The 12,941-nt window shown below is 38.5% G+C and overlaps 1 protein-coding gene across 1 annotated transcript in view; it reads left to right on the top strand.

Moving 5' to 3' along the window:
* Window positions 1-12,941, top strand: part of LOC137298235 (uncharacterized) — a 692,490-nt gene that overhangs the window by 194,730 nt on the left and 484,819 nt on the right. The window contains exon 9 of the mRNA XM_067830406.1: window positions 1,732-1,950. Within this exon, the coding sequence (XP_067686507.1) occupies window positions 1,732-1,950 (219 nt within the window). The remainder of the gene's footprint in view (window positions 1-1,731; window positions 1,951-12,941) is intronic.

Genomic DNA, 12,941 nt, shown 5'->3' on the forward strand with positions numbered 1-12,941 from the left:
ATATAGGGTTTTATTTCATGTAATTTATTGATACCAACTTGGGTGTCCCACTTCTTCTGCATCAGATCACGGATGTAAGTTCTAATGCTAGCTTTATAGTCAGTGTAGGGAATAAGAAGTGTTGTTGAGTGCTGCCTTTCAGCAAAATCGGCCATAGTGTTCCCAGAAACTGTGTACGTGACTGGGTAACCAACAAAAGACGATGTTGAACTGGCCAGTAACCAGATCATTATATAATTCAATACTTGCTATTAATAGTGGATGTTTATATGATTAACTTTTTAATAGCCTCAAGACAAAAGTGAGAGTCAGAAAAGATGATATGTTGTTTATGTTTAGGGTGTTTTTGAATATATTTAAGAGCTATTAATATAGCATTTGATCCAGCTGTAAAAATAGAACTGCTATCAGGTAATCTAGCAGAAATTGTAAATAAGGAATTATAATTGTTATATTTACTTTTTGGTGATATTCAACATATGTCATATTTGGGATTTCACTTTCTTAGTAAAGTACAGATTGTAGTACATTTTTGGTGATATTCTTGTTTATATTCTAAGTCATTAGTTTCTGATTTTTAAATGTAGCTAATGTTAGATCGACCTGTCTTCTAACCATTTGCCAAGGAGTTGAAAGAAAACGGAAAGGAGCTATATTTTCCATCACAATGCTGTCAGCAGTAATAAACAGCCTAATTCTGAGCAAATGCTCCCTTGGGGGACAGTGGCTACAAACAGATCATTTTAATAATTTTGTAATATTTCTTTTTAATTTTTCTGGTAAACATGGGGTTCTCATAATGCGAAATAGTCGCTAACCCTACTGTACTGCCCAAACCCTGAAATTAAGAGGTCGAGGGAAAGTAACATTTGGTTAGATATGGGGGTCGGGTGAGCGAGAACCATCATATCCTATACTACCTTATAGAAAGAATACGTTTCCCTTTAGAAGTGGAAACCCTGGGGGTTCATATGATACTTCATCTGAAACAATGATAGTATTTACACAACTATACAGAGTAGTATGCATGGTCCTTTTTACCAAACACTATACATTTATGGAACAATTTACCACCCGAAATAATATAGCCACAATCAATAAATTGGTTCAAAACAAGGAAAATCTCCCTTTCATAAAGTTGTTGGATCTAGATTTTGTCAGATAATCCATGCTCGCCACAAGTTGGGTTGTAGTGACTTGAACGCTCATTGTTTTGATAGACATATTTAAATTAAGTTCTTCGGGGTAATCTAACTTCAAGCAACAGAATTAATCAGCTTATTCCTGATTCTGTTCATAAATACAAACTACTTTCAAACTGATTCAAATTTTTTAACGTAATTTGGGTAGACTTTACCCTGTCATTATGAATCTCATGCCTTTGCGGAAATAATTGCTCCTGAAATATTTCACTCCTTCTGTACTGTATTAATTCTGCATTGTATTTTGTTATCTTTAGTGGGGCAGCACGCACATACGCCTTTGGCTTGTGCCAGTCCACATTCATGTTACGTTCATATTTCATGAATAAAACATATTTACAAATAAAAACATATTTCATCTGTCCGCTTGAGATCACATTTGAGCCATGTTTTGACTTTTTTTTTCTATCATCCCTCTAAAAGCAACTTAAAACACAAGTTTATTACTCTGTTCTACCTATGAAACAAGTCACACCCCTGGGTGCATGTAATTGACAATAATGTTATTTGATAAACCTTTCATCTCTAGCTGTGACATGCGATCCACCTCGCTTTGATGATAAGTACATGGATACGCCGGGGTGTCTGAACTTCCGTGAGGGTGCTTCATGCAAACTGGAATGTGAACTTGCCATAGAAGTGGTAGGAGAGAAATACATCACTTGCAAGAAAGACGCAAATGGAGAGGATGGTCACTGGGTGTATGGCTCGTATGATGCCCCGAATCCCCAAAAGTCGTTTTGCAAAGGTAAGTCGTATCAGTTGGTCATATATACCCATTAAAATGTACTGCCCCATTGGACTCACGATTGGTCAAAACATGATGATCTTCAGGTTAAACTATTTCAGTGTTTCTCACTCATTGGAAGTCATATGCGTTATTGCCATACTCTCTTGGTCTTAAAGTCTACGTTTCACACAACACAATTTCTCAGTGTCTGTGATAGATTTTAATTTTTATCAATATTTCCCATGTGTATTTACCTGCGTCCTAAATCCATTCATCGGGCTATGAAAGCATCATCATTATGGAAACCACTGTTCCAATAAATCTGAAACGGGAAATATTCATCCCACCAAAGATAAATACTAATTTATTTCTTATTCCTGTGCTCAAAATCCACTGAAATTCATGACATTTGCGTGATTATTGTATGCACTATGGTAACACTTTCACAATAATATTCATATAGAATAATACTAAAAACCGTTTTAGCAAATTCGCGTGTATTGCACATCGGAAGGTATGTTTGTGATATATATTTAAATATTTATGATTAAAGTTCATTCTAGCATTTCTTTACAGTTTGTCTGCAACATTCATGATCAGATTCATGATATTTATATCTTGCAACAAAATCTTTGTTGATAGAGATGTAAGGTACAATCTGATTCCTCAAAAGTCATTTTTTGTGAGTGACTGAATGAGTGTTTTAAGGCACACCGGCAATAGTTCAACTATATCGTAAGTATGAAAGCTATATATCAAAAAATCTATTTCATCGATATGTACACCTATAATCAAAGTGAAATACCTGAAGCACCACTGATTTAAAACTCGCAAACAACCATGAGATGGCATTTCTATGCACATTATAGAACCTCCTTATAGATCTCCAGCAACCGAAGGTAGATCATCAAGGGGATTTACAGTACTTTTGCTACCTGCATGGACCCTAGCTTGATTTACACCATTCTGTTTTAAGCAAACATAGTTATGTATATAAAAGCTCAAACATATTGTTTAAGTGGTAGTTATAAATTTACTTTGAACGTTTCTGCCTGTCTTAAATATGTTTCCTACAAACAGAACCTAAGAACGTGGCCTCCTTTACAACTTTGATGCGAGTGCCATTTAAAACAGTTCTGGGTCCTTATGTGTGGTATATATTTACGGCAAAAATGTATGCAATTGGTTTTTGATTTACAAATTTTAAAGCCGGTTTTAAGACACTATTTTTCTATTTTGTTTAAACATAACTGCAGTTGCCGTTTAACTCATTAAGGCCGTGAGACGCATATGCAAGTCAAATTAATTAACTTCTCACAGCGAGAGTCGCGTATTGGGGTTATAAAAAGCACCTCTTATTCAGCGAGAGCCGCGTATTGGGGGTGATAAAAAGCACCTCCCATTCAGCGACAGCCGCATATTGGGGGTTTTAAATTTTAAATACGTATTGTACCTATTATTTCATTCAATTTAGGAGTAATGATCAAAGATTAACTTTTCTTACGAAAGGGGTTACTTTCTGCGTTAATCAGAAGAACTATTAATGTGTTTTGATAACAATTGCTTGCAATGTCGGGGGCTTATACAGGCAAATGAACACGTCTCCAAGAAAGGGGGTTGTGAGATGTTGTTACAGGAGGTAATTGTTTGTTACTCGTCATTGAGAGTGAATACTAAGATACTCTGTTTGCACATTGATTGAATTAACGGTGACAAGGTTACAAAACCTTCTTCTAAATTAAATCATTCATTCCTCATTCATTTTGTGGAGTCCATTGTCAATCTTCTGAAATTCGTTTACTTTCAAAACAGATATAAGTATGCCCATCTTCATAAATATTTGGGGAGATTCAAGTGCAAGTGTATACATCACAATAAATCAGTATCGTGTTACTTATTTTAATTCTATAATACATGTACTTGAATTGTGATATTTATTCGTAACAATGTGCAGATTATATTGAAACGTTCAGCAAGCCATTATGTTTGATGTACAAAATGCGCAAAATGTATATGCAAATAAATACTCTCTCTACTCAATGTTTGGATTGGGTTGCCCGGGGTAAAAATAATCTGATTGTAGCGATTTGAGCGCTTTAAAGAAAAATAAACTTAAAGTGCTTCTTAGTCCTACATGTACATTTCAGGCATCCTTACGATTATGTATGTTCACGATAGACAAACATTTTCATGATAGAGTTGATAAAGCTGAAATCCAGCATATCGATTGGTTAACGATTAAACCAATAGTCAATCTGTATCCAAGCTGTCTAGTGACCGAACATGCTCTTCAGAAATTTAGCCCACGCCCCATCACCTGTCATTTCCTCTGTGACAGGTATCTCATGATACGATTGTTCACAGATACGAAATCGGCCACTATATTGAACAGTTGAGATACAAAACGTCCTGTTCGGGAACTTTGATGACGCCCCTACCATGACCCTTTATCTCATGTATGTGCAAGGAATATCATTATACAATATGCATACATGTATTTTCCTGTGATAAGGTATATTGTCTGTGTTAAATCTAAATGAACTAAAGTGACAAACTGTGAATCTGTTCCATGTAAGTTACACATTAGCTTATTATTACTTACCGTAAAATATTCAGTATGTACTAGCAACGTATCAGCGAAAACGCTTCTTTCATAGAAGATTATTAGGCATGTGCGTAAATTCTTCTTTACTGCCACTGACATAGATATTTTGAACAATTTAACCTCACACAATGATATGAGAGGGACAATTTGTTTAAGTATGTCTTACATACACAGAATACAAACATGTGTTAAGAAAATACACACGCCACCAAAAGTCTACAAGAGAAAATGAAATAAAATTACATAAAACGTTACATAATTGACGTATTCACTCCTGCTTTCTTTCAACATATACCTTTACAACGCAATTAAACAATCAGGACTTGCTCGTATGACGAGACAGTTTCCTGTAATCTCCAAAACCTGCCAGGGATATCAGGCGTGATTAGCCCTAATTAGTCTCGCCACAGCCGGCCAGGCAATCAGCCCGGGGGGTTCCAGGTGTTGAGCAATGAAGCGGCTCTCGGGCTTAATGAGTTAATAGTATGTATATTTTTCCCACGACAAGAAATATTAAAATCACCCACAAATAAAGATACATCAAATGAATTGTTTAAACTTTCAATAAACTATTTATCTTTATGCTAAAAAGGGTGACAGACAAAATACTGCCTTGAGGAACGCTCTGATCCTGATTGTAATGATCAGAAAGGGTAGAACCCACTCGGACTTGAAATAGTCTGTCATTTAAAAAGTTGGCTATGAATTGTGACAAACGACCTTGCAAACCAAAGTCATGTAAATCTCTTAAAATTCCATATTACCAAGTTGTATCACATGCCTTCTCAAGTTAAAAGAAAGATAGTCACAGCGTGTTGTTTATTGATTAGAGCGTTTTTAACAAATGATTCCAAAATCACAAAGTGATCGACAGTACAGCTATTTTTATGCAAACCAAACTGCATATCGGTTATTTGTTTCCATGTATCAAGCAAAGTCCAAATATCATCAAAAATAATCAACAGAGTTTGAAGACAGGATTCTGGTAAGTGCTTCAGGAGTTGATAATGTATGTTATCAGCGACGGAAATAATGTTCTGCCTTTTCTGTTCCTTCCTAGCTTGTTTGCATTCATCACTGAACCATGGTTTTTGAATATGTGGAATTGCATAGGATTTTGGTATACACTAATCAGCTATGGAGTTCAATTCATCAGAGAAGCATTTAATAGCATCGGGCACGTCAATAAAACGTTCAGGTTTAAGTTTTTCAGCACACAGTGTTCCATATAAAGCCCAGTTAGCCTTTTTGAAATTCCGCCTTGATGATGGAGGAACATCAGATGGAGTTACAGGTTTTAGTATAGTAGAAAAATGGTCTCTTCCACAGAGGTCATCGTGGACTGACCATTCAAATTCATTAAGTAGTTCTGAATTTGTGAGTGAAAAGTCGAGAGCAGAATAAGGGTCTAAATATGTGTTGGAACCATCATTGTAAATTCATAAGTCATTATCAGAACAAAAGTCCTCCAGTAATTTACCTTTAGCATTTGTAGTTACACTTCCCCAGAGTGGGTTGTGCCCATTCAGATCTCCCATTATAATACAGAGCTTCGGGAGTTGGTCATACAGAGCTTGAAGATCGGTTTTGTGAGATGTCAAAGAGAGATGTAGAGAGAGCATAGTGTAAATGCAACGTGCAAAGTTAGTTGTACTGCAACGGCATGCAGATTAGTAGTAAGTGAAACAGGGCTATGAATAATGTTCACTTTTACTACAATGGAAGATCCTCCCTTGACCTTATCACCTGGAGGTGAGAAGCAGTGATGTGCTTTGTAATGATGAAGGTCAAAAGTATCTGTCTGTTTTATGTAAGTCTCCTGCAGACAGATCGATGAAGGTGTAAAATCTTGGACTAGTAGCTGTAAATCATTTAAATTAGTCTTCATACCTCTGCAGTTCCACTGTACAATATTATTGGAATAAACTTTTGGGAGGATTTATTGCGGATCTACCCCGCACCTTTTTGGTAAGCGACGAGCTATGTGTCCTAGAATTGACGTTCTCAGATACGTCCATGTCTTCAAGATATCCATATTTGTTGAACAACTGAATTCTGTTTTTTTACCCTTTTGGGGCTCTGCCACATTGCTGTTTTGAAGCATCAGAGTTAGGTTTGGGTTAAGTTTTAACAATTTGTTGTCTATCAGCTGTTGAATGAGACTCGGAGTGTGACTGTGCAGATGATTTATGATAAGAAGAAGACTTTGATGTACTAGTAAATGATCCCTCAGTCTGGAATGATATAGCAGGGTATAAAAGCTGTTGAGACTCGGAACTGACCCAAGTCAAGGTAGTTTGGCATCCTGTGGATGATTTTGTTATTTTAGAGGTGGATTCGGATGATGATTTTGCTACTGTAGCATAACTTTCTTGAAGGTCACATCTCTTCACCAGTTTATTTGCATCAGATAAAGAGCTACTTTGGGTAAACTTTATTCTGTTAATCGCCATTTGCTCTTTCCAAATTGGACACTGTTTCGAAGAAGAAGAATGGTCGCTTGAGCAGTTGGTGCATTTTTTAAAATCACTAGTACAATCTTCTGACCGCAGTGAGCACACACAACAGCCAATGTGCAGGTATTTACACTGTCTCCATATTTCTTGCATTTAAGACACCTGAGTAGTATAAGCAATAGCGGTTTTGGACCACATTTCAGATCCCTGCAAATTTGCATTGAAACCAAAGGTACAGCACATCTGAGACTAATTATACAACTAGTTTTCGTCTGCAAAACCATTCACATATAGTGGGTGGATACCCCCCCACTACGCTTAAACAGGGGTGTGGGTGAAACCCCCAACAGGGATCCCCCAATCTCAATCTAAGATATTGATTTCAGTTTAAATGTTTAAATGTGAACCAGCAGCCTCAAACAATCGACAAAGTCCGCGCTGGATGAGAGAGTAGGTTACACAGTGCAGACGGCCTCACACAATCGATAAAGTGAGCGCCGGACAGTAGACATTGCACAAGCATATATGTATATCAATTTCTAACAGAATATTCAATTGTATTTACTCAGGAATCACGTGCTATATTCAGAGTAACCATATCGATTATGGGCTCAGTGTCGTATTTTTGTGTTATGTCATTTAGGTAGCCGAATATACACATACGTAAACTATCAACAATGAATTCAGTCAGAAAATACTCTTTCAATACATCTTCATTAAAAACAATAGTAAATTGATAGAGGCCTTGCCATAATTCTTTGAGTTTGTTAACAAACAGAGGCTTGACATCAGTCAAAGATATATTTTCAGTCCACCACAAGTCCATTATTATACATAGGTGTGACAGAGAGAGACATAGGTGTTGGTTTTCGTAACAAATGCCTGTTGGGCTTGTTGTATCCCTTGTTTTATATATATTTTTCTCATCCACACTTATAGAAGATGTTTTAAGAACCTTCAATCGAATATCTTTCTTCCTTTGGTTGTATTTCTCTAGTTCACCTAGGCATCCGTGAACTCGTGGTGGGTGCTGGGTAATGCTAAGAACTGTTCAAACCCCCGTGTGGACCCAGGTCAACTAGGTCCATAGCACCCCACTGTTGGTCGCAAGGAGCGACCGAATTGGGCAACCTGTTTGCTGTGGGTTGCATCCCGTGTCAGTGGAGGATGGGAGTCTGGTGGTTGAGGGCAGCAGGAGCCTGAACCATGTTCATGTGGCTCAACACACCACTTTGGCCCTTACTTCACCTAGATGGGTGGTAGAATCGGCTGGATTCTATCAATCGGCTGGTCACGCCAAGCCCTGTGTATGGACTTGTATGTCATTGCACAAATTAACACTTTTGGACTTGGCACATTTGTTCATATCAAATGTCAGTGATTTGCAAAATGATGTTTTGCTCTTTGCCTAGGGCTTTATGCCCAGAAGGCGGTGGTTCATGGGCCAATCTGGTGGATTAGCTATTTATAACTCTTCTGCTGGAGTATATCATCTGAGTATCCTTGGTGCTGCAAGTTGGAAACCCACTTGTTTTTAGCATTGTCCTTGTGATACTCCATGGTGGGTGGGGAGCTCGGATGATGAACCTTAAAACACTAACCATGGCTTACAAAACCCCAATTACCAAGAAAAAACGTCCTCTTGACACGGATCCTGATGTTAATGAACAAAGACTGTCCCCATCTATTGACTATTGGCCACGTTTTATAGTACTTGAGACTGTTGACAAGACTCCTTTGAAGCTGAACCCTTTTGCTGTTTCAAAAGGCATACAAGGCATAGCAGGAGATGTTAAAAACGTTAGACGTTTGCATACAGGTTCTCTTCTTATTAAATGTAGTAAGGGACAACAGGCAAATAACCTCCTGTCATCTTTTGTCGGCATTCCCATTTCAGTCTCTGCCCACTGAACATTTAACACCAGCAAAGGCATAGTGAGAGGCCGAGACCGCCTTTTCGCTGATATGTTAGAAATTGATATTGCCTCAGACATGAAGGAAAAAGGTGTGTTATATGTAAAACGTTTCACTACCTGGAAACACAATGAGATGCAACAAACAAACACCTATTTGTTTTCTTTCTCTACTCCTACTGCTCCTAAATCAATAAAGGCTGGTTACTGTCATATCAAAGTGGAAACGTATATTCTGAATCCACTGAGATGTTTCAAGTGCCAAAAGTATGGGCATGGTGTAAATACTTGCACGTTGTCTGTCGTGTGTGCTCACTGTGGTGAGAAGACACACACAACAGAAGATTGTGACAGTAGTTATAAGAAATGTACTGACTGTTCAGGAGACCATTCCTCTTTTTTGAAAGAGTGTCCAATATGGAAGCAGCAGATGGAGATAAACAAACTGACATTCATGCAAAATATTAGTTTTTCTGAAGCAAAATAGCTTGTCCAGAGATCTGAATTTACATAAACATATGCTTCAAAAACTAAGACATGATCTGAGGCAACGAATACAGCAAACAGATCAACGTCAGGCTGTCAAACAGATTTGACGTCAGTGAACACCTGCAATATCTACCCAAAATGCTGAGCCACTTCCTTGCACGTCTCAAAGTCAACCAGAGCCAGATCGTGATCATAATGAGTCATCTCAACCTACCATAAGGTCTCAATTGTTGTGTAACGTGCAGCAAATTACTAAAGGCAAAGGTAAACATAAGCCGGATTCTTCTCAAAAACAAAGTGGCAGAAAATAAGATTAAACTTTACAACAAACTTTACAACACATTTTTACATCCTGGCACGGGAACATATTTGGCTCTTGATCTTGATCAGTTACGGACCCTGAACTATTGGGTGAATTTGAATTTCCATCTTCGAGATGGAACTTTAAAAAAGCTGACTGGAACTTATATTGAACTTTGTGTTGTGAAAGACTTACACCTGAACGTTTTACAGATGCTCCTGATGCCATAGGGAATTTCTCTTATGAACTCAAAAATGTAGCTGACAAGCGTATCCCTAAATCCTCTGCAGTTCCACACATACGAAAACCACGGTTCATCGATGGGTGCAAACAAGTTAGGAAGGCACGGAAGAAAGCGGAACATTATTTCCGTCGCTATCCCATGGTCCATAAGTTGAATAATTTTAAGATTATAAACGCTAAGGCACAGCGTACTTGGCACCCGTGGCGAGCCACCTCCTCGTGGTGGGTGCTGGTAAATGCCAAGAGCTCGCCAACACCCCCGTAGTGGACCCGGGGGGATATTTGGTGGGGAGGAGGGGATCCTGGTGGTTGAGGGCATGGGAGCAGGACCAGTGTTCCTAATGCCCAATACACCCGTTTGGCCCTGACTTCACCTAGACGGGTGGTTGAATGGGCCCGGTTCAACCAATCGGCTGGTCATGCCAAGCCCTGTGCATAGATAATATGTAATTGCACAAAATTTGATTTAGAATTGTTTCAACTTTAGTCTTGGTACCCTTTGTTCAGAATATTATTTGACTTGAATTTTGTTTACATGAATTCTGCCTAGAGTCTTATGCCCAGAAAGCGGTGGCTCATGGGCCAATCTGGTGGAAGAATTAATCTTTTAATTTTTCTGCTGGAGTATATCATCCGGGTATCCTTGGTGCTGCAAGCTGGAGATCCGCTTGTTTTTAGTATTGTCCTTGTGATACTCCGTGGTGGGTGGGGAGTTCGGATGATGAAACATATATACTACCTATGGAATACCAAACCCCCCCAAAACGCAATAAACGTCAACTTGACAACGATGATGACGACCAACGACCTTCCAACTCAATCGACTATTGGCCACGATTTTTAGTTTTAGAAACTGTAGACAAGACGCCACTGAAACTTAACCCTTTTGCCATTTCCAAGGGTATACATGGCATTGCAGGTGAGGTTAAAAACGTTAGACGCTTGCGTGCAGGCTCTCTGTTGGTTGAATGCAGCAGAAAACAGCAAGCAAAGAACCTCATGTCAACAGAAGTATTTGTTGGAATTCCCGTCTCTATCACTGCCCACAGGACTCTGAATACCAGTAAAGGCATAATCAGAGACAGAGATGGATTGTTTGCTGATATGTCTGAGCTGGATATTGCTTCTGAAATGAAAGATCAGGGAGTGATTTGTGTTAAAAGCTTCACGATCCGCAGAAACAATGAAACAGTCCAAACAAATACTTATCTGTTCTCCTTCTCATGGCCAAATCCTCCAAAGTCCGTTAAAGCAGGTTACTGCAGTATTTCAGTTGACGTGTACATCCCAAATCCTTTGAGATGTTTTAGATGTCAAATGTATGGGCACGGTGTTAACACTTGTACCAAGCCCATAACATGCGCCCACTGTAGTGAGAATACTCATGTGACAGAAGACTGTAACAGTGACCATAAAAAGTGTACAAATTGTTCGGGAAATCATTCGTCTTTTGCCAAAGAGTGTCCAGTCTGGAAAAAACAAATGGAAATCAATAAAATTAAATTCACCCAGACCGTCAGCTTTTCTGACGCCAAAAAACTTGTGGAATCTGCAGCACATACTGAATCATTTGCATCCGTTGTCAAAACTCCTGAATATACCTCAAAAGTAACTACCTCGTTACTTGCCAGACAGATTTGACGTGGGTTAAAACAAACAATGTTCAGTTTGTTGCACCCGAACAGTCTACGCAAACCTTGACATCTTCTGTCAACACTCAGGTCGTATTTAAAGCCGGGTCACAGTCCTGTAGTCAGACTTCATCTGTATCTGGAGAACAATCTTTGTCTCAAGAAACTCACAAATCACGATCAAAAACAAGCTTGAAGAATATTGTTCAAAGTAAAACTGACTCAAGAACAGAATTTTCAAAAAAGAGTGGCAGACCTCAGAAGGGTTCAGAAAATCCTGTAAAATTATTCAATAAATACGGATCGATTGAGGCCATGGAAGTGTCAGAAAACTTCCATCCCAGGGCACATAGCTTGTCGCCCTCGAAAAAGGTAAGGGGTAGATCTCCTATTAACCCACCAAAAAGATAGTTTATTCCAATAATATTCTACAGTGGAACTGCAGAGGATTGGGGACTAATTTACATGAATTACAGCCATTAGTCAAAGATTTTACACCTTAAGCGTTATGTCTCCAAGAGACATATTTAAAACAAGCAGATACATTTGACCTTCGTCATTTTAATTCCTATGATTGTTTTTCACCTCCGGGTGATAGGGCCACTGGCGGATCATCCATTCTAGTCAAACAAAACGTTATTCAAAGCCCTGTTCCACTTATTACTAATTTGCAGGCTGTTGCAGTGAGAATTACTTTACATGTAGCGTTTACATTGTGTTCTCTTTATATTTCACCGTCTTTGGCGTTTGCCAAAACTGATCTTCAAGCTCTATATGATCGGCTCCCGAAGCCCTGTATTATAATGGGAGATTTAAATGGGCGCAACCCACTCTGGGGTAGTGTAACTACAAACATTAAAGGTAAATTGTTGGAGGAGTTTTGTTCTGATAATGATTTATGTATTTATAATGATGGTTCCAACACGTATTTACACCCTGGGACAGGGACCTATTCTGCTCTTGACTTGTCATTGACAAATTCAGAACTACTAAATGAATTTGAATGGTCAGTCCACGATGACCTGTGTGGAAGTGACCATTTTTCTACTGTACTAAAAGCTGTAACTCCATCCGATGTTCCTCCATCTTCAAGACGAAATTTTAAAAAGGCTAACTGGGCTTTATATGAAACACTGTGTGCTGAAAAACTTAAACCTGAACGTTTTATTGACGTTCCTGATGCTATTAAATGCTTTTCTGATCAACTGAACTCCATAGCTGATGAGTGTATACCAAATTCCTCTGCAGTTTCACACAGAAGAAAACCATATTTCAACGATGATTGCAAACAAGCTAGGAAGGCAAGGAAAAAAGCAGAACATTATTTCCGTCGCCATCCCATGGTGCATAATTTAAATAAATTCAAAATTT

The sequence above is a fragment of the Haliotis asinina genome, chromosome 10 (genome assembly GCF_037392515.1).
Source record: "Haliotis asinina isolate JCU_RB_2024 chromosome 10, JCU_Hal_asi_v2, whole genome shotgun sequence".
NCBI classification, from domain to species: Eukaryota; Metazoa; Mollusca; class Gastropoda; order Lepetellida; family Haliotidae; genus Haliotis; species Haliotis asinina.